Source organism: Seriola aureovittata, chromosome 3 (genome assembly GCF_021018895.1).
Source record: "Seriola aureovittata isolate HTS-2021-v1 ecotype China chromosome 3, ASM2101889v1, whole genome shotgun sequence".
Lineage (NCBI taxonomy): Eukaryota > Metazoa > Chordata > Actinopteri > Carangiformes > Carangidae > Seriola > Seriola aureovittata.
The window spans coordinates 21586889-21610565 of NC_079366.1; the positions used below are offsets into that span (position 1 = coordinate 21586889).

The window sequence follows — 23677 nt, forward strand, 5'->3', positions numbered from 1 at the left end:
AGAAAAAAACAAAATAGATGTCACCTCTTTTCAGCAAGCACTTGATAAGAGGTACCAAATAGCATTTATTTTTTGTTGGCAGCTCAAAATACAATTTGTCAAACATGTTTCCTATTGCACTAAGAGATTTAGTGGGCTTTAGATTTTGTACTTAAGTTGTCTCTGGTTCTTTCCGTTTTATCAACAGTAAATTAAGACACAGTACCTACACTGAGACATGCACTTTCTCTATGGAGATAAAAAGGGTCTGCCTATTCTTGAAAATATGGCACTGAGTCTCAGTTCCCTAGTCCACAGTATCAATACCAATGAGTATGAACTATGTACTAATGTTAATGGTGTTTTATTTGGGAAACTTGTACAAAAGAAATACTGAAACCTATGACCGGTAAAGTCCAGATCCAACATGATTCAATGCCATCCAGTTCTTTTTACCTGACTCATGTTTGGTGATTCATGGGTAGAACTAGAGAGGGCTGTGTAGCAGCTGGCATGTTCAATCATTTATCTTCTAAATTAAACCTTTATATCATATACCACGGATCCCTGATAATACGTCTATCACAGGAGTACGACTAATACTCAAGCATACATGCAGCCAACACTCACAATCAGTGTCCAGCAAAGCTGGCAGCAGCTGTTAAGAGCAGACATCCCAGGAATGTGACAAACAGGAGAAACACAAGTGGCAGTTGTGATGTCTTAAAATTCATACTACACACAGTGGGGCTACCCAGCACACACAAATACACAAACACGCACGCACAGGTCCTCCTTTGGCCACACAGGTTAATGAACATCTGCTGTTCATGTTGGACGATAGTGTATAAGTGGGAAACCCTGCTGGTTACCACTGTCCTGACAAGTAACCTCTGCTACTCTTAACACACAAACATTTCATTAAAGAGGGTTTCAAAGTGACACTAAATTTTTACAATGTTGCGCTGCTTCTGAGTCAAAATAACAAATAATAATGAACATTAGTTTTTAATTCTGTGTTCATTGCTAAACATACTGGGACACACAAGAGTAGCGATGTTATACTACTATGCAGACTAATATAATAAATATATAGCACAGAAAACTCCAGACTATCTTAAGCACCTCTTATAAGGTTGCAAACACTTGTAAAATCACACAGAATGTGCACATACCCTGTTTTTGTGAAGTCGAAAGCAGTCCATATCCTCAGATCCTACCCCATATCCTGAACATTACAGGCATGAAATCAAAACTCCAGCGGCACTCAGAGTGTCTACAGAGCTGGCTGAGCCAGCATACAGTATCCTACCACATCCTGTGTTTCCACACACACACACACATGCACACACACACTGCGGTTCCCTTGACAGGACTGAAGGGAAAAGCAGTTGAAATGCAGTCTTTGAAAAGGCACGGTTATGCTAATTCAGCTTTACTGGATTCGCTAGAAAATAAAAGTGTCTCCTCTAAATGCGTAAGGAAACTTGCCCTCATATGAGGAAAGAAAAAACGTGTGTGGGTGTGTGTATGTACATGTGTTTAAGTGGGTGTTCCATAGTGGGACAGGGGGCAATTGTTGCCGCCCAAAAAACACTTGTGTGGCTGTTGCTTAGCAATAGCACTGTCACACTGGAGGTAATAAAAGCAGCATTTCAAGAGGTAAAAGGACACAAAAACACTCTCACCGTGAAGAAGCCCTTACCAATTAAACCCACAAACACATACTGTACATACTGAGAGATGATTCTGGTTGAGAGCCACACAAACTCTCATAGATGTCTGGACTCAACTGTCACAGGAAATAGAAAGTTAGCGCTCATTGTCTGTTCCAGTTCAGTGAGTCAGATAGGGGAAAAAAAGGTTGAGGGAAAAGGAGGGCAGACAGAGATGGAGAGAACACCAACCAAGACCCAGTGACCCAGAGACACAGCAAAACAACAAACATCAAAAGGTCAGTGAGAGTCAGTCAGAGGATGGTGCGCGTGTGTGTGCATGTTTGTGTGTGTTGCCTTACCTCCACTATCTCTGTGCAGGCGTGAGTGACGAGGTGCTGCTTGTGGGGGTCTATGACAGCCACCTGGACCAAAGCATTGGGCTTCCTGTCTCTTCCTGAGGCCACCAGATCATTACAGGCTACAGAGAGTAAGCGAGACAGGGAGGGAGGGAGAGCCAATGGGAGGAAGAGTGGATGGAGAGAAAACAGGGGACAAAAGGAGAGTAGGGAAGAGAAGAAAAATACAAAAATCAAGATGAGAGGGGGAGTCAATGCTTCACAATAGACATGAGTGATACAAATCTTTCGACAGTCACAAATGAAGAACATGACAACGGTGACAAGAGAAACAGGGTAAATAAACATTGGACAAAAAAAGAGCTAAGGTAGAAGAGTTACTAAATATCTGATGTCACATCCTAGAGCACTAAAGAGCTAAATCTACTGTCCTCACTTTGAGGCCTCAACCTCAAAACACAATAAAAATTTGGGGAAATACATTAAATGTATATAAATGAGATATAAAATTGTTGACTCAGGAGTTGATTAAACTGGCAGCCAGGCAAGTAGAACTCCCTCTGGCAGTGAGATACCAGTTTTATTAGGGCTTTCATTTCAACAAAAGCATTTGAACAAAGGCAGCCTGTCACTCAGTGTCGCTGGCTTCTAAGGACAGGAATATGCATCCCACAATTCCTGTATAAGATACCTGGTGCTTCCTGGTTACAAAGAGAAACTCAGCCTAATAAGGTAAAGTAATACTCAGTGATCCCATCACACCTAAGCGGAGACACCTATCCTTGACAAACAACTGTACTAAGACATCCTTGTTATCTCTTTGAGTAAGTCAGACACACAATAGTGAAGTTGCACTTTTGACCATGGGAGCTAAATCAAACAACCGATTGATTTTTCCTGAACCTTTCAAAACATATAATGTACAACCTTTGGCAGGGGAAAAATACTTATTTCAGTGATTACACTTTTTCAAAACATTGTATTTGAAACATTGAGGTTAAAGTTCTGTTCACATCTGCTTCATATGGAAGGCCTATAAAAACATATAGCCTGATAACTAGTAAATTACACCATATTGCTCAGATTTCATGTATTAATGAACATTTGTATACGCTCAACAAATTTGTGTTCAACAGCCTCCTTGGATCCTGTCCAAGAACTGTATTTTATCTACCCTGCACAATTCTGGCATGAAAACAGCAATTGATCTGTTTGCAAAGCCTGGTCAGTTTCACACACTTCCAAAAAAGTCTGTGTTGTTCCAACTTCATGGAACAGCAGCAAGTGAAAATGAAAGGTGATGCTGCAGGAGGCTTTTTTAAAAGGGAGCGAGAAGCAAGAATGAAGTTGGCAAAAATAAATGAGTTTAGTAGCAGAGCATCAAACGCTCTTACATACGTGGACGTCTCTTTCCCCAGGTTTACAGGTCGTTTATTTAAAACTCTGATGTGTTAAGTAAAGAGATGAGAAAAAAGTTCCACGATAAAATGTTTCTTTTCTAATCGACAACTGTAGAAATTATTTAAAATTGCACCTTTATTCCAAGATGGATAAAGACACATACAGTATATGTTATACAGCTTTATTTACATACAAATTCACACAGCAACAGCAATATTCACTTAGAAACTAATATGGAAGGGACATTTTCCAACAACGCTGGAATGCTGTCAAGATGACTGTCCTTGGCTTTTAATAATAATAATTTAATAAACATTTGTCACACACTTTTTAATTCATCAAATACAATACAGCAATACAATACAGCATAGAAGTATTTGGTTGATTTTTGACTTACGGAGTAGAATATTCAAAAGGGTTCAATCTGAGAGAGGGTTTGTATTGTCAAAATATATATTGACAGCTGATAGAATTTTTGCTATGCCTCACAGGAAACCACCACTGTAAAAGAAAATCTTACCAATTCCAGTAAACAGACAATATTTAAAAATATATATATCTATCAACTCACTTTTTGTTGTCATTTTTTGAGAAGTGTCAACTGGTTCAGGATGAGATATGAACAGAGGTGGAGGACGAACGCTGCAGCAAGATGATTGTCATGTACAAACAAGGCGCCTGGACTAGATGGGAGCATGTGGAACATGACAAGACCACCTAGACAGAGACCTTGTGTTGACATTGGAGTCTACGAAGCAACTGGTCCTGCTGGAACTTATCGTCCCCTAGAAATAACGAATTGAAGAAGCCAACCAGCGCAAAAGGGCTTAATCAGCAGATCTTGTGACAGAGTGTACAGAAATGGCTGGAGAGCATGCTGTGAGCCAGTTGAAGTTGGGTGCCGGTGCCTTGCTGGCCATACATTTCAGTTAACTCTTAAACTGCTTGGAGTAAAAGGACTGTAGTGCAGAAAAGCCACAAGAACATTCTGGAGGCTGCTGGAAAGGCCTTGCTGTGGCTGTGGATCTGGAGTGGGTCCCGTGGATTACTATGTCACTTGGACACAGGTCAGGTGCTGATCAACCCCTGGGTGAGGATGGTGTCTGATGATTAACGACCTGAAACGCCCTATGACCCCAGATTCATCACGTGTGCAAGTAGTACCAGAAAGTGTAATCTAGAACCACAACTTGTGACCAGCTTCACCTGGTTGGAGCATATTTAAGCTGGGAGGTTTCAGGATGGGATAACAGATTTTTTGACAGGGATAACGCATATTAATAAAATATGACAGAGTTAGCCAGAGGGGCAAATTTTCATTAGTAGTTCCTGGGCAAGCAATAGTTAAAAAGGCACAAACATTAATACATAAAAGAATAGAAGATAAAATCAACAAGAATGCAAGTGGAAATATAAACAAAGCCTGTGCTACATAAAGACAAAAAGACAAGCTCACAGGACAGACAAAATCAACACTACCATGTCAACAAACAGCAAAGAGCATGTAGCATGACAACAAAAATCAACAAATAGCAAAACAGCAACACTCAACAAATAGCAAGATAACACTAATCAACAAATAGCAAGACATCAACAATCAACAAATCAACACATAAGACAGCAAACAACATGAAAACACCTCACTGCTCTAGTGTTCACAAACACTTTCTCTCTCAGCTGTCTTGGATGGCTTGTGCCCTTCAGACACCCAACCTAGTTTTGTTTGGTTTTGAATTGTGTTTAGTTAAGGCCTCAGTTCTTGTTATAGGTAGTTTAAGTTAGCTCTTCCATTTTTCCTGGCATCCAACACTTAAACTACACTACTGATTGCTGACTTCATATGTTCTAGTTTGCTTAGGCTGGGCTGAGTTATCCTTAATAAATTTGTTTCCATAGGTGGTTAGTGTGTGGACCTCCCTTCTGTTGCTCCTGAGTGAGACGGGCAAAATACTTTGATGTCTTTTGTGTATATGGCTGTACATGCCCCAATATTAAGCTTAGATTATAAACGACATACCACAAATTTAGCGTAGTAAATAAGACTGGAAAAATTACCCTTGATATCTTTTTCAAAATTCCCAAATGTACATGAGTCAAGATCTAAACTATATATGGAGACTGAAAGACTGATTGATGGATACCGATAAAAACTTTAATTTATTACATTCAAACAATGTGATATCGAATATGACAGACCTGTGATTGCATTAGAATAGATCACAATTACTGATTCCTCCATTTACCCAGAGTATGTCTCGTCATTGTGAGACTCACTTAAGAATATTCAAAGAACATCTCATTTTCTAATATTAAATTGAAAAGTGCTTTATTGAAGACATTAACAACTCTCTCTAAATTCTTGAGCTGACACACTGAGTTAGGTCTGAGGACTGGTAAAAGAGCCTGGGACTAGGGGCACTCCAACAGCAGGGGAGCATAAAGTGAATCATTAAGGGAATAAATTGGTATAAATGGACTTCAGTGTATGTAGCCATTACAAAGCAAAACTAGACATGTATTACAGATGTTTTACTACATGACATGAAAAATCCAAATGACGTTGAAAGTAAGAAAAACCTTTTTGTGACATACACTATAGTTTTTGTTTACATTATTTATGGATTAATGTATTGTTTTAACAGCACATTCAATTGTGAATAGATCTAACATCAACAGTACATCAGAGATTGAGAAACAAGACTAAAAACCATAGATAATTTAAATAGTAGCCATCTTATCTGTATGAATTTACCTTGGCTGCACAAGCTATCATGCAGTATGACTGCAGCTTGTAAGAAATAAAACCACTCAAGGTCCACAGAACTGGGATTAAGAGCCATTGATCTACAACTCTGTTTTCTCACTAAACAAAAGGAGGTAATGAAAAAGAATAAATAAAACATGGACCAGGTTGACGTGATCTGATGTCTTAATTTCTGTATGTGTGTGGCTGTGCTCACATGCTACAAACAGCATCTGTGTGCCTGTTATTGGTGGGCTATTGAAAAAAGATGGTGAACCGTTTACACACCTGCCTGGATATGCTGAACATTGACTGCACATCCAATCGCAAGTTTGTGCTGCATGCAATTAAACACACATTACTGCTAAAGGCCACAAAGCCTTATCTTTTTTCTTTCAGTCTATTTCATCATATTGTCTTCATCAAACTTTACCAATTTGTTGCTCTCCCTTTCTCTAAACTACACTGGCTGTCTGGTCTTGACATGATTCTAACATTTTTCATTATTTGCTCTGCAGCACTCACATTCGCACAAGCCCTAAGACGGGATAGTGCAGATAAGTTGCTAACTGCCCCAATCAGTTACCTCAGGGGACATATATTTGACTGGCCAGAGGGATCTTCCCTACCCCGCTGCACAGTTAACCACAGTCAGTCTGGTGACTGAAATGGGACTGGGTGCTCAACCATGCATGGTTAGACTGGCTCTCTTACAGGGATATGACACTTCAACTGACCCTCTAAGGTCAGAGCTATTATGATGATGGGAGGGGGTGGCAGGAAAGGGAAAAAGAGAGGGTCAGAGGGAAAGGACAACGGAGTCCCTTAGAGAGACATTTAGAGTTTGAGGAAGGAAGTCTGAGTGAGAGGGGAGGTAATGAGGGAGTAACGTGGAAGAAAGAAAAAAAAAAACATGATCTATTGAAGTGAGAGAGAAATAATAATGGATTGAACAAATAATGGATTTAAGAGCATGACTGCCTTGAAGAACATTATATTTTGGTCATTGCATTTTTGGTCATTTATCAGTGAATTACCTCTCTTAGCTAAGGTACATACATTCATTTACTCAATTGACAAATGTTTTTGAGGCAAGTGAGGAACAACACTCAAGCTTCAGTACAGTAGGAGATCTTGGAGTAATCAAGCACTGTTCAATAAAAGAAAGTGCAAAGAGATCAGGTAAAGAAGTGCACAGTAATTGTATTGGCCAGGATGAGAGTTCAGTTTTAAAGAGGTTTAGATGAAGGTGGCATTCTTTCATCCATGTGGATATGTCTGAGGGATGAGCTGAGATCTGCCCCGAGACCGTGGGCTTATCTGGTGGGAATGACAGGTATAGTTCAGTATTGAGTCTGCGTAGCAGTGATATGAGAAGCCATGCAAGCTGATATTCATCCAGGGAGGTGGTGTATAGTGCAAAGAGAAGTGGCCCCAGCACCGAGCCTAGGGGCACACCGGTGGAAAGGCTTTTGGATATGGACGTTTGTCCTTGCCATGACACACTGAAAGAACGCCCAGTAAGGTAGGATTCAAACCAAGAATTCGCTTTGCCTGAGATGCCCACATCAGAGAGTACAGATAGTAGGGTGGCCGTGGTTCACTGTGTCGAAAGCTGCCGATAGGTTCACTTAAAGAGACTGATTGTCTCTGAGAAGTTCAGAAAACTAGTGAAGAAAGAGGCAAATATGTCAGGTGAGACTTTTGTGTCTGGTGGAGGTGATGGAAGATTGAACACTGTTTTGAAGGTGGAAAATAATTTCCAAATGTCTGTGGTACTGCTTATGTTATCATTGTAAAATTCAGTTTTGGCAGCAGTTTTGGATGCTGGATGAAAAAGAAAATAGGAGCAACTAAAAACCCCTTGAGATCAGCAGGGGTCACTGGATTTACACATTTCTTTCAGCAGCAACCACAGAGACTTTCACCATAGCAGTCACCATGACAGCATGGTACTTGAAAGAGGCATACTGCATTTGCTTGGAGGCAAAAGTTGAGTGCATTTACATTTGTTGGAAATTATTAAACCAGTCCTACCTCCTCACCTGGATAGATAGAAGGTATGGGAAAATGTGTAGATATCAGAGAGTGTGACCAGTATCAGTGTTTTCTGGTTTGATCTAAGACTCAGTAAGAGTCAGTAGCTCAAGGGATAGCTGGTTAGCATAGGAAGGAATTAAATCCGCTTGTTAAATGCAAACTGGCAGTTTGAAGTCAAAGCAAGCCAACAACAAAGGAGGCACATGTGGGTGAAGATTGACCACTAGTTGGGCAGATTTACAGCTTAGGTGAAAATTAATTCAACAATGACGTGACTTGCAATTTCAGTCAAGCGACTCAACTACCAAAGTACACTAAGGCTGATTTCTAAATTACCATAACAATTGAGCAATTGGAGTAATAATGCCCATCCTTGGAGGCTTCAATTACTATGCTGTATTTATTTTGTGTGATTGGAATATGCTGAGCTCTTTCAAGATGAATTTGCTGGAAATTAGTTTTAATGCAGTGGGCCTCTGTGACCCCCACAATGAATCTAAATTCCATTTAATCGAGAGGGGAGCCCTGGGAGTTGCCACAGGAGACAAATATATGCTCATCTCCAGAAGACGCTTATTCATCATGATAATTATTTCAACGCTTCAATTAGTTTGACAACAGTATTTGCATGTGCCGCCATTTTGCACACCTGTTTGCCAGTGGGTCTGGGGAAAACGGAGGGAAAATGACTGTTGTGTTGAGATGAATAAGTCCTACTCACTGCACAGTGCTGCTTATCACTCATGTAAATGTATACGCTATTGACAAGGATATGATGTTAGATCAGTAAAATACTTTAATATACTGCCTGTAACTTGCTGTTCCATATGTGAATAGAGCCTCCAGTTTGAAATAAATTTTGTATAAATCAAAAAGCATTTGTCAACCTGCCATTCACAACACATTTTTACCTGCTACTTCAGGATATGTACACAAAAAATGCAATTTTGCAGGGATTTTTTTTTTTGTTTGAATAATGACAAAGTATTTTTAAATCACCTTGTAACACTGGAGCTCAAGAGGATTATAAATTAACTTTGAAAAAACAAAACATTGTTTTAAAGCACTACTGAAATTCCTGTAAAGAACCATGAACATTACTTGTAAAAGACTTCACCAAGTCTCCATAGAAATAAAAAGTCAGCCTTTCCTTTTACTGTGGTTAATCATGGCACACAATTGACCTGATATTCAGCATGGCATGGGCAATAATTACACACTGACTGTCTGATAAAAGGATAAAAAAAAACTTGAGACAAGCGTCTGAGATATTCAAAATTATGATAGGTTGGCTGTGAAGTTCTCATCTTTGTAGCCATTAGTGCATGAATGTTAAATTTTTTTAAATTTATTTATAAACATATCATCATACAGGTGTGTTAGTAGTATATACAATTTACTGTTACTTATTTGAGTTTTATAGTTTTATAGACTGCGTAGGTAATGGACAAGATGGCTGAGGTCACATCACAGGATCTGCATCTAATCCAGTGTTCAAATTGTGGGGGAGACATGCGACTTATTTCCCCAAAAACAGTACAGCACAAGATACTTTTTTTTTTCGTTTGAAAAATATGTCAAATTCACAAAGTGATGAGCCTGTTAAACAGTTGAGCACTGTATTCTACAGGTTCTGTACAAAAGTAAGGAGAAAATGTACTCTCAGTCTGTGTTTATAGTCCATGTTACATGAGAGGCTTTATAGAGTTTGCTATTAAACACTGGTCAAGCTTTAATCGACAACCAAAGCAAGTTTTACTGAGAGTCAGAATAAGTGCATGTATTTGTTAAGTTGTTTTAACAAGTGCTTCAGTGATTTACTATGGCACCTCCAGAGGTGGAAAGTAACGAAATACATTTACTCACGTTACTGTATTGAATACTTTTTTTGTGTATTTTGTATTTTTTAAGTACAATTTAAAATCGGTATTTTGTATTTTACTTGAGTACGTTTTTACTCAAGTATTGTACTTAGTTACTTTATAAATCCTATCCGTTACTAAGTAAAAATAACAATTCAACCTACAGGGGAAAAATACGCGCCAGAACCAACAGTGACTAACTTTACAAAACAACTAACTTTAAGTTGCTACTTAAACTGAACAAGAAGTTCAGTTGTTGTGAAGTTGTTGTTTTTGCACTTACATTTGTTACACTTGTTCTTTAATTAAAAACAAAATAGTTTTGGATTTCTGACCCCTTGTCCTATTTTTACTACCCTCACACCCCTCACAAAGAAAGTAACTAAGTAACTTTTACTTAAAGTACATTTCAAATGAACTACTTTTTACTTTTACTTGAGTACATTTTCAGATGAGTACTTTTACTTCTACTTGAGTAATATTTCATCAAAGTATTGGTACTTTTACTTGAATACAAAATTTCTGTACTTTTTCCACCTCTGGGCACCTCCATATCCTGTAGTCACAGGACACTAAAGAGACTTTTTTTCAAAATCAGAGAGGCAAACAAAGAGAAATCCTGACCAGAGAAGCAGCTTGTGAACAGGAAAGGCAGGCCCCCTAACAGGCTGGGGGCCTAAGCAGCTGCGTTCCTTGCCTCCACAGCAATGTCCAAAAATGTGGCACCCTCCCCCCTAAACAACCAATGGACGATTTGCAATGACATCTCAGTAGGAAATCTCCTGAAAGGGGCCCCTGTCATTCCCTGAACAATTTGCAATGACAACTCAGAAGCACTGTTACCAAATATTTTCAGTAAAGCTGATCTCAGATCAGCGTTCTGTCCCACAAGGATCTGATGCCTGTTTGCATTCTTCATGTAATTCATTGTACACTTGTGAGGGCAGCAGGCTATTATCTCGGGAAGCTAGCTTGACTACCCGCGGTTGTATCTAAAGCACGTTTTGGACATTTGCACATGTGCATTGAGGAAAATCCTGGGGTCTTTGATGGGTGATTAGATATAGCAAAAGTTGTCCTTGGCGCTGCTTTCACCGTTCAGAGAACAGTTATGATACTGCACAAATTATACGCGTGCGCAGATGTATGTGGAAACTAAACTTGTACATTAGAAAATTACTTCCACAGTCTCTTCATCCTACGCATTAAGAGAGGCAGCAGTAGCAAGTAAATGAGCAAATTACGCTGTGATTTATCATATCTGCAAGTGCTGAAGTAAGTTTGAGAAGTTTGAGACTGCACAAGTAGCGTAGCTCCTTTCAGAAATAACTCTGCACGCAAGTTGTGTGTGTAGTGGGTGAGAGAGAGAGAGAGAGAGAGAGAGAGCGAGAGCGGTGAGGCTGGCGACCAGAGCAGAGAGACAATCGCCACTCATCTTAACTTTTAGTCTCTAGTTTGGTTCATGCTCCAAATGCTGGATCCTACTCATCTCATAATGCAACTACATAGCATCTTAAGTAGACCATCTTTTTCGCCTAAATCGTCTATTCTCTCAAACTCTACACTTCAAGGCTTTTTGTTTTTTTTGTTTTGTAAAAATTTTAAGTCTTAAGCCCAAGCCGAGATAACCCTAACGACATCATCAGTGAACAGAAAACATTAAACAACTGTTTTCACAGGCAGAGTGGCACTCCTCGTGATGAGTAAACTGAACTTCATGTGCAATAAAAGGGTGCCCCCTTTAATCGTCACCATCTGAGGGCAGCCTTAATCCACTAAATACCGTGTTTGTCTACAGTGATATAATTAAATGCTAATTAGCTGCAACATTAATTGCAAAGGTTGGGCATCCCTCCCCATCCCTATACACAACCCCCCCCCCCCCCCCACACACACACACACACACACACACACACACACACACACACAGGGACATATGCACACAATTAAAAATCTACAATTACTCATTAAAGTCAGTATAAATTTTTCACCTCGGTGGAATGTGGGGCAGCTGCAGCTAATTCACAAAACTGCTACTCCAGAGTTTTGACAGGGACTAAAAGAGGATATAAATTACACCTCCCCACAAATCACTGCACTGGCTTCCAGTATGCGCTAGAGTTTACTTTAAGGCTCTTTTTCTTATCTATAAAGCACTGAATGGCCTTGGTTTACAGTGTGTATTATACGTAAAAGCTCCAAGCCCCTCAGACCTCCAGCGTGATCCAGCACTGAGGGTCTTTTGAAAGTCTGGTGAAGCCGCCTGCAATTTTTGTGATCCTAGTTACTGGAATAACTTTCAAGATGATTTGAGATTTGTTCTGTCTCCTCTTTCAAAAGCATCATCAAAATATTTATTTTTTCTGTTGCCTTTCAACAATTAGTATTGTGTCTTTGCCACTGAATAGTTTGTGTGGGCTTTCAAACTCAGGTTCAGATTCTTTGTTGTTCTGTTTGTTGTGACAGAGCAGCTTATGAATGGTTCTTACTTTTCCCTTTCCTTTTATAAAATTGATTTCCTTTTAAAAGATTTCCCTTTGTGTATGAAATGTGTTACATGATTTGAGTTGCCTTGCTTTGCTCTAGATTCACTGTCGCTCCCAGGAGCTAAAAGGCTAGCAACAGCTGCTCAGCCCTCTAAGAAATTGGGAGCATATGACTGGCTGTAGGATGAGTGCTTGGTTGCTATTCTTACTTTTATTAATAAATTTAATACCATTTCAATCTTCTTTGAAAATAATCCATTATGTATCATATTTAACCATTTAAACATGTCACTTCCTTCCAGTGCTTAAAAGTAATTCAGCTTTTTCTCTATTATCGAGATGAATAAATGTTAGAAATTAAAGATATGGACAAATCTTATTAAAAAAAAAAAAAAAAACATAACTTAAGCACTGTCATTGTGGGTTTGACAGATCTGAGAACAGTTAGATAAATGTGCTGTACATTGAGCACACATTCAACCAGGGCAATTAAAGAAGGACATGATATTTCTCTGTGCCAGCTGTCAGCTGTACTATCTACTATGACAGAGAATTTACATTCAGATACTTTTTCTAGCCAAGTGCAAACCCTCAACTTACAGTATCATTTGAGTATAAATTCAAATAATACGAACATTTAGAAACCAAAGCAAGCATTGAAGCAGAATACATTGGTATGCCTGTATCTACTATATGCATACACACGCATGTTTTCACATTAATGACTCTCTTATTGAGTCCGACACAATCTCTATTAAAGTGATCACATGCCTTTTTGACTCACTGTAATTTTGACCTTTATGTAATGGCAATGGGACCATCACGAGTGTTAGGTACCTTGAGGTATGAACATGCAGTTGCGGTTTCAACACACTGAAAACTGTTGTATTGGTCAGATGACATATATGGGACATTGCCAGAGGCGGGAGGTCATCAAGTGACACCAGGGAGGATAGGTTTGTGGAATGAATGCCTTTCCTCACAATACTGAGATTTCTGAAACAAAAAAATTGCAGCCACAACCCTGGAATATCTACATGTATATTTAGTCTCCAATTTATTGTGAAGGGAACAGTGGGAAACCTTTGTTGCAGTTGCCTCAAAAGACAGAAACAAGGGAGCCAAGAAGCCAGTTTTTGATGCCGTCAGTCTTGGTTGTCAAAGACCACAAGAATAATCTGCTTTGGAAAACTTGACCTGAGCCACAATGAATTGTCTAGAAATAGAATTCTGACATCTTAGTTGCATAAAAAATGAATGAGGCCATCTCGACTGAAGTTCAAAAGTACCCCCTCACCATTCTGTCTAATGTTTTCTCTGTGTCTTGTTTCTGTTGTCCCTGCTAACCATACTTGGGCTGTGTGTATGCGTCAGAATTGAAAAAGATTAAGGATGTCTGCAGATATTTTTCTAATTCTGACTGACTTCTGCATTAGTATAGCTGTCAGCATGTGACTGTTTGTTGGTGTCTGTTTGACAAGTGTTACATCTGAATTTATGTTAGGCCATAAACTTTTGTTGTGTTTCTGGGCCAAGGGAAGAGGGATTTGACATTATTGAAAGTGTGCAACCATGCAAGCAAGTCCATATGTCTTCTATCTAATGTGCCTGCAAAGATGTCAACGAAGCGTGGGATAGCTTCACGTCTAGTACTTCCCCTATAAAGTAAAATTACTCTTGAATCACAGAGTAAACACAGGACTTACCAAGGCTGAACTCCACCTGAGGCAGCTTGGGTGTTAGAATAACACCTGAGAGACAGAGAAAGAAAAATAGAGGGGAGATGATATAATAACAGACAGGGAGGGAGATAAAGGGAAGGAAGAGGAAAACATTAGAACAATGAAAGAGACAGACAAAATAACATATTAACCGTGATCCAGGACCTAAACTATTGCACACTGCCAATAACCCAGAGAACCAAAGTGACATCTACAAATTCTTTGTTTGTAGTGTGACCAGTCCAAAATCCAAGGACGTTCAATACAATTAACAATTTGATTAATCAGCAAATCACTTCAGTCTCAAAGTCCTCTATTTGAAATGAAAAGGGACAATCACAGTGGCCATAGACACAGAATGTTAAGTAGATACAAAGTAGATTAAGGGGTTGAAATCTGATCCATTTTCACCAAAGTGACAACGCTGTGGAGAAAGAAACTATTTTAATCAGAAAAAAAGCTAAGCCTGTCATGCTCCTAGCATGTTAAAGTACTATGTCTAGAGAATTTTAACAAGCTAGCAACATGGCAGGCTCCCAAAAACGCCACAGCGATTAGTGTAACTGTTCATTTTACATTATGCAAACCCACTGCAATCCTTGTGAGTGCAATCTTTGTGAACAAGAGTTTCTGGGCATCCATTGCCCTTGAGGGCTTATGCCATAATGATGAGTAGAGGACTGACTGCTTGTATCATCTGTCACCAACACTGTCTCTCATTCATCACTCTCCCAGTCCAACACACAACCATTCAAACACCAAACAGATTAAACACCTGCATGATGGTGCAACACGTGAGGCCCTAAACTATTAAATGCCATTTTCCTCTCGCTGGGGTGCTTGGACACAATTGGCCTCTCTAAGGCTCATCAACTTCACTAATGGGCCATGGATACTCGATGCTTACTGATGTATGGGTACCACACAGCTTTAGGTAACACCATCATATATATATATATATATATATATATATTGAGGATACTTCACACAGACTGAAAATAATTTACTTGTGTTTTAATTATTAATTCTACTAATAATTACTTTAGTCTCCACACTTTCTTGGCAGCTTTAATGTCGTATCAGGTTAGTTTATTTGTGATAGGCAGGTTAGTTTTTGTAAAGCCTTTCATCACAAAGCATGTCTTCAAGGACTCAAGGACTACACAGACAAAAGACTTAGATCAGTCATGCAACAAAATGATTCACTATTAAGGAAAGTGCAAGGCAAAACTGTTGGAAAGACATTAAAAACCCAGATATCCTGCCTATCCTTCAACCACTGACCCTGTGTAAAGAGAAGAAACATCTGCCAAGAAAACATTAAAGAAAATATTGAGGAATCCTGCCGGTGGGAAAAATCAGTCTATTTAACTGTCTAATTAACAGATAACAGTTGTTTTCTTCAACGTTCCATTGAGAAAGTACGGAAGATTTTCGCACTCTAAGGAAAAAAAGGTTCATATCCATAGTAGCTTTCTACCATGGGTATGCTAATGGGCAAGATGCAGAAAATATCCCTTATCCTTGATTAATCCCCATGGGTTTTGGGTGTCGACTGACAGTGAAAGTACGAAGGTGTTTCTTTACAATGTCACAGATTTACAATATGTTTTTGGGCTATTCTATCTTTTGGATCTAATTATGGAAATACAGAGGTGTACAAGCTCACAGGCATGTTAAGAATTATGTTTAGGGTGGTTTATCCATTTAAACATGGTATTTTCTTTTATTCTTTTGAATGTATTCTTTGAACATTCAAATTCATGCCAAAGAAACAATGTTACAGAGATTGTTAATGAATAACAGACATGAAAGTTATGGAAATCATTAGCATTTGCTCTGTGCCCACTTGAGAGTCACTTGCTTACTAAGGCCAAAGAAGCGCAATCCACAGTAACTCTAGCAATTTAAAGTGCATTTGGAAATTCAGCAAATATGTTGACAACTTTGTGTATAAAATCTCAATTTGCTGGTGTCTTCTCAAGTGTGAGCGAACTGGGCTCTATCAACTGCTGCACTTGTCAGGATGGGCTACATTTGAATAAACAGGCTTATGCAAACTTAGTGCAATATGTGTTATGCATACAAGTACAGTAAACGTCTAATTAATCAGGTGCACAAATAGCTAAAGTACGTGGACCAGTAAACACACACACGGTTTCACAAATAGGCCAATTATGTATGTAAATAAACCTTCTGTGTCGCTATCTGGTTTTCACATTACTCTCATCATCCCATTCCTCAGGGGTCATGTCTCCTAATGTTGTCACCACCAAGGCTTCCTTGTGAGTGCTGATGAAACTTTAATAAGCCTGAATGACATGTTGTGTGGTGGCAACAGAGAGCCCTTTAGCTAGGTGGGCTGAAACAGTGCCAGCTGTTGGGTCCCGTCTCTGGTGCCACGTTATCATGAGGGACTGTCACTTGAATAGTCCAGTTACTTTGGAGGACTCCATCTGTGCAAAACACCAACTTATCTAAAGTGGTAGGAAGCAGTGGAAAATGTCTGTCATTGCAGAAATAATTGAATAAAGATAAGAAGTAAAGCTAGGTCTACATCTGATATGGGTTGGGGATACAGATCATGAGACACACACACACATGGCAACGGGATATGCTTGATAGTGAAGAAGGAGGATTGAAGTTAAAAGATGTGTGAATTTTAGAGCACAGCTTGTAGGTGGAGTGTCAAGTATTTATAGAAGGACCATACCAGATGCTTTGATTATAAGACAGGCAACACAGGTTATGTTGCGTCTTTGAGAACGAATACTGACTACATGACATTTTAACAGGGCTCCAGTACAGGCCTGGAAACTGTTGTTCACATGTTCACAGTGAGTCAGTATCCATAGTTATTAAAATCATGGACAAATTATGCATAAGCAACCTCAGGACACAACACCTGTTATGTACACTATGACACCATTCTTGTCTTTGAGCACTGAACACATGCATATCATGAACCCGTTAGTGAGAATCAGGCTGACCAAAATAAATACAGAAAGTCTAATTACAATAATTACCCATTACATGGGGTGAGGTCAACCACCTGTACTGTCAATCTGAAATCACATCTCCTTCAACATATGAAGCTCCCCAGTGATCCAGCTTCAGTGTGTGGCTAAGTAGGTGGAGAAAAGTGGCACAGGTGTGGTATTTATAATCGATATCCACAGGCATTATGAATATGGTAATAAGCTCAGCAAGGCAGCAGGCAGCAAGCAGGCAGGCGGGCGGCACATGCAGATGTAACTCCCAGAGGGGCCTGAAGCAAATGAGGTGTGCCTGCCCGCTATACTGCAGTTTCATCTGGCTCTAGAAATAACAGCACAGCCCCACTGTACCCCCAATCTATCACCCCCCTGTCTGCAGGTGGTATCAGTGGGGAAAAAGCCACGCTGAAGGGAGAGTAGAGGGTAATTTATTAGGATGTGTGCAGACTGGGTGATTTCTCTGGAATGACAAAGTTAATTAATGTACAGGGACTTAAATTGTCTGTCTCACAGATGATCATTTAACCCTCTTCCCTCCTCATTGCCCTGCTTCCTCACCCACTGTATAGTGTGATAACCGCTCACTAGCAGATACTGTGAAAGGAGGAATGAAAGTAAGAAATGTGGGGGAGTGCACGCACAGATTTCACATGGGATTGTTGCTTATTCCTGACTCCACGAAAAAAAAAAATTGTGGAAAAGCTCCAAAATACAGCCTGTCGCTGCTCTGGTCCCCATCTTATGCTACGAGCTCAACTAAGAAAATCAAGCAATTTCCAAAAAGAGCATTGATAAAGCCTGACAGTGCGTATAGCACACATTCCTAATCACTCCTGCTTATCCTCTTCATGAATAGATATTACATGTAAGAGCCCGTGCCTAAAAACAAATCCTGTTTATATTTTTGAATATTATTTACTGAGGTGCTATTAATAATTCACATATATGGCTGGCTCACCATGGGATTTGATGTTTCAGGGATATATAACTGGCCGTCTCTCAATAAACCAGAGCACAAAATGCCACCACCGACTACTCATCCTCACTACACACATGCATACTAATTGGAGTCTCTTTCTTCCAAATCTTTTTGTCCAATCTCACTCTCCTCACTTCCTCTCTTTCCTGTAGCTTAAATTGGCTAAACAACACCTGCACATCCTTTCTGAAGATTCAGTCATCAGCCTGCCTAACATGCCTCTAATTCGATTGATGTTTGCAAAAACAGGCATCCCATTAGGACAAGTGGTGCTGAATGGGAGAGTGAGTTATCGTCACATTACTGCCCTGGTAGATTGAAGGGGGACAGATGGTTTTGTTGCCAGCGTTTAATGAAGTGTTGTGAATCAGTTGGGTGTGCTGAAGAGGTCTTGACTGTCACGTCAATGGAAGATGGAGGGTGGAGGGTTAACAAGGGCATGGAGTGAGACATTTTGCTTCATAATAGTTTTGTGATGTCGAGCAGTGTGCAATGAAAATCAATCGTGTTGCAGCTTTCGTTGAGAACTCACTTGCTCGTATGCAATTATGATTAGAATAGTTAATAGTTAGAATAAGATAATTTCACCCCTTATGTTTGCAAAACGCAAATTCAGTCCCGCCTTAACAAGTACTGAGCAGCACCCAGTTTGGTCCCTCGTATCTCTCCTGTCATGAAGGAGGAGATAAACTATTTCACCTTGCGACTGATAATGTAGGGTTGTCAACCTGTCTTCCGTGCCAAACATGGTAATTATGTGCTTTGCTCTTCCCTTTTGTCTCCCAGGATGCTAAGGGAAAGCAAAACAGAGATAGAGTGAGGTCTTTGTCATTACTGTTATAACTCCCACACCTGTCAGATGTCATCTCTAAACTGTGACTGTGTGATTTTATAGTAGTGCATATCTAGAGTTCGTGATCAGGTCACTAGCTGATAGTCTGAGCATGTGTGTAGCTGTGTGTGTGCATGTTTGCTCAGATCTGTGCATGTGTGTATGTATGTGTAGACATACTGGTGTGTACAAGTTTCATTGTTTCTGTGTGTGTGTGTGTGTGTGTGTGTGTGTGTGTAATTGTGCATATAAGCTGGTTCAGTGTGCATCTGTGTGGTTTGAGGCAAAAGAAACAAGGCATCATGAATTGCGCTTTCATTCCTCCTTGTACAGCTCCATTTACTTATCCCCATGGGGAAGATGATGGTGTTGAGCTTGCATGCCAATGCAAATGCTTAGTGGCGCTGCATGCAGTGTGTGTCCTTTTGGTAAGCAAAGGTATTAAACTTGGAGAGCAGGCTTTGTGGCATCACTGATATGGCTAATCTCTTTAGCATTCTCCTGTTGTGATGTGCATTGAGACATCTAGTTTGCCTCTGCCAGCGCTCATTACTGACAACACTTTCAGGCTATATGGAATATGACTGCAGTAAAAAAGCAAAGCACACACACAGGCACAAACAGACATGAGAATCTGAAGACATTATATGTCAACAAACAGTGTTTTTCAAACAATTCTCTGCTGAGCCACTAAATCAAATTCTATTTTAACCCAAACCAGGTAAGGCAGACCACATTCTGAGACAAACAATTTATGATTCAATCATGTTACAAGAACCAAATACATAATTGGAAACCTGTAGAAAGGCAGTCAGTAAGTTTTAAAATTATTTCTTGAGCCTCATTTTTCGACTATCAAGGTCTCAACATGATGCTGCTTAGCACTCCAATATCAACTGGCTGGTAAGACACAGTATGTTCATTTTACTTTTAAAAATGTTAAATAATGTTCAGCTACCCCCTGTACATGCTTTAAGTTTATGACAACAAGAAAGGACAATAAAACTGAACTGAATTCATTCACTTGATTATTGATCATCGTGCATTTTAAATTGTTTCCCTCTCTCACCCTTGCTGCTACCTCCACCCCCCCTCTCTCCCTCACTCTGTCTCTAACACACACATTCTCTGTAGGCAGAACCACTGCAAACACAAATTGAGGGAAAATATGCTAAAACTAGACATCGCTGGGGCAAACATTTATAGAAACAGTATCAATTGTAATAGCACCCAAGGTGTTTCAGAGTCAAACTGTATGAGGAAGGACAGGGGAAGAAGGTGGAGGGGACAGATTAAGAGACAGACAACACAGTGCAGTCAGCTCACCGGCAGCAGTCAGTCCTTCAGGGTTGGCGCTCAGCTCCTTCATGTCAACCATGCAGTGTCCCAGGTGTTGGGTGCCGTCCTCCATCTGTCCGGCTTGCCTCTCAGTTCTCCCCCCTGCTCCTCCACCTCCTCTCCCACCTCCTCCACGAAACACCACAGTCCAGTCCAGTTCCTCGGCTCACACACAGCCTGCCAAGCGGAAAAGCTGTCACAAAGATAGCAATCCGCTTGCCTCGCTTTCTTGCTGCCTCACAGCGCGCTCTCTGGCAGCATTAAAGATGCCTTTTGGAAACTAATACGGAAGAGAGGGACCACGAGGGACCTGGAGCAGTGGTGGGGAAGGAGTGAGGGAGGGAGGGAGGGAGAGAGCGAGGGAGGGAGAGGGAGAGCAGTAGAGAGAGGGGAAGGGAGGACTGATGAGGGAGGGAGACCCAGAATGAAAGAGAAAGCAGGACAGAATTGATGTTATGTGCGATACACAGCTCTATCCATCAATCTTTGGCTGTCAGTGGGGCACCTAGACCAGACTGCGTAGCGCAATACAGCCCGAAAGACACAACTCTGCCCACTCTCTACCTCTCCCTCCTTTTCTCCTCTCACTGCGCAGCCACTGCTGCATCCAGACATGGCAGCAGGGGTCCCTCTGATTTCTCCAGCCACCCCTCGCCACTTCACATTTCCTTTCCTAGCAGAAAAACAATTAATAAGCATCTGACTGCTGAGCTCCATACGGTGAAGCCAGCATCATGTCGCATAGGATTTTTGGAAAGTAACATATAGTAGAAAGGGAGGTGGGGTTGGCAGGAGAGAAAGCAAGAGACAAGACACAGTACAGTGACAGTTTTTAGTGTGGATGTAGTGTAACTGCTGAGTATAACTCAGAATTAAATCAACAGGTTGAACAGGGAATGTGATGGAGATAACAGTCCTCTGTGTTATTTAGACAAAATGTATTTCCATCTGAACTGGGCATCTGCAAATACAGAGAGGAGGAAGAGGCAGCAGAAGATTTTGTTTTAATCAGCAATTATATGTAATGAAGAGGTACACTGGCAGAATAATGCAGCTCTCTTCCTTTCTATTCCACTGTATCTTTATTTGTTGCCCTTGCCGCCTCTCCACCCATTCATACTGTGAAGGTTATTGTTAGTTATTTGGGCACCAAGGCCACGATTCTACAGTAAGACCATATCTAAAATCAATGTTAATTTAAACCCTGCTGAATGGAGAGGGTGTTGTGGTCTGAGCTAACGCTCAATAATGACACGGAGAAGGCAGAAGCCTTAAACTCCTAAAGGAGATTGACACCTACAAAATATATTATGGAATACTGAGACATGCAGCTTCACAATGCAACATAGACATTAAAGTCATATGATAAACATATGAACAAATGTAACAAATAGTGGCCTTAATCTGTTAATGAGGGTTGAAACACATAGTTACAACTATTTTTTATGCTACTTACTACTTTTCTCAGTATCCCTCTGGTATATGAGCTTGAAGGGACATAACCATTAAATAATTGGCATTACCCATGGAGGAACAATCTGTTTATTTGAGGTGGAGGGATTTTTATAAGATAATATAAGATATTAGGACAGTGCAAAAAGCTCCCCCCTTCTTTTTTTTTTTATCTCAGGGACAATAAAACACCTTTTACATTTTGTAATATTCACAACAATTCAACAACAATTTTACAATGACCTTCAGATTAATTTTCACAAGATTAATTTTCTACCTTTCAGGTATTCACTGGTATCTATTTATTTGAGTACACATTGAAACATTAAAAACATACACACACCTGAAACTAGACAGGTAACTGTAAAGCATAAGAAAGTTACTGAAATGGTGTAAGGTGAGCAAAAGGCATCTGGGCTCACAATCTGGCAACCCACATGCTGTTCTATACATTGTATATTTTATTGAATTGTGATTTATCATTATTGCTGGCATCAATAAATCATTCACAAAAAAGAATTCAAAGCATCTATGTAGGTGTTGTGTGAAATAACCTCATGCAAGAGACTGCAGCTAAAATTACCACTCAGTTACTTTTCTTGATTGGAGACCTCTTTACTGCCATAGTAATTATGACCGGAGTAGAGGAAGAAGTCGGGCGACGTAGTATATAGAGTGACAAAGTCGATGTTGAGACGAAGTTGGCGTAGATAGATGGATCAACAAAACACAAGACATTTACACAGGAAGCCGCTGTTCCCGTTTCAAACTGATGTGTTGTTTCTCATGACTATTACTGAATGTTTATTGGTGTTAGCATGACAAAGGTTCTTTCCTTAAACCTAACCGAGTAGTTTTTGTGCCTAAACCTAATCAAACCAATTGCTGTAACCATGACAAAGGAGGTCTGGCATGCCTGCTGTTGATATGCATCTATGGGATGTATTCTTGTTAGCATGACAACAAAGGTCTGCTACACCTCCCACCGGTACGCTCCAATGGGTTGTAGCCAAGGGGTGTTTAGTTTGGAGGATAAACCCTTTGTGGTTATTTCATAGTACCAGAATGACAAGCTAATCTTATTAATGTGGGTTGTACAAGACTGTGTATCCTATAACAGTATAAATTCAATATAACCCCAAATAGGTCATCGTTTTATCTGTTTATAAATACAATTTGGGGGCAACCCTTAGTATTTCTTTCTTTGTGATTTGACTGTCAGTAGTATTTCAGCTCTAATAATACAATCAGCCTTTAAAAAAAAAACAATACTGGTCAAACCCTATAGATACAGGCCTCATGGGCTAAAGAGCCATGTTGAGTTCATGTGCTTCCTTGAGGCAACTGGTCTGGGTTGGGGTTGGTGCCAAAAACCTAAATGAAGATAAATTGGTCCCTGCAGGAGCAATAAGACAGAAGATGAAGCCACTCTGCACGAGGAGGTTTCTTCTTCACTTTCTACTACTCCCTCCATCCTTATCCCTTCATCCCTCTATTGCCACATTCTCCTTGTTTTCCACCCCCTTTACTCCCTACAACCATCAAGATGAATGTTGTCTTCTTCTGTTTTAATGAAATTGTGGCTGGGACACATGAACACACACATAAACACAATTTTGTGGATGTGTACACTCACACAACACTGCAGAGAGGCAAACAGGTCTGTGGTGTGATCCATTAACATTCTAATACGTTTCTTTTAAAGGCGACGTGTGTTGTCTTATTAAAGCCTGACTGATAGAGGAGGCTGGAGAAAATCAATAGACAATGCACTAGAGATGGAGAATAGTACAAGTACACTGAGGAGAGGAGAAGAAAATAAACATGCCCTTTT

The 23677-nt window shown here is 40.0% G+C and overlaps 1 protein-coding gene across 5 annotated transcripts in view; it reads right to left on the reverse strand.

Moving 5' to 3' along the window:
- Nucleotides 1–23677, reverse strand: part of inpp4b (inositol polyphosphate-4-phosphatase type II B) — a 229559-nt gene that overhangs the window by 114222 nt on the left and 91660 nt on the right. For 2 of the 5 annotated variants that reach the window (XM_056371175.1, XM_056371172.1), the window contains exons 3-5: nt 20380–20792; nt 14232–14276; nt 1997–2115 (exon numbers count right to left, since the gene is read on the reverse strand). In XM_056371175.1, coding sequence (XP_056227150.1) covers nt 1997–2115; nt 14232–14276; nt 20380–20464 — 249 coding nt within the window. In that variant the 5' untranslated portion in view covers nt 20465–20792. Of the gene's footprint in view, nt 1–1154; nt 1257–1996; nt 2116–14231; nt 14277–20379; nt 20866–23677 lie in introns of those variants that run through there. The other 3 variants (XM_056371174.1, XM_056371173.1, XM_056371176.1) reach the window with 3 other exon arrangements.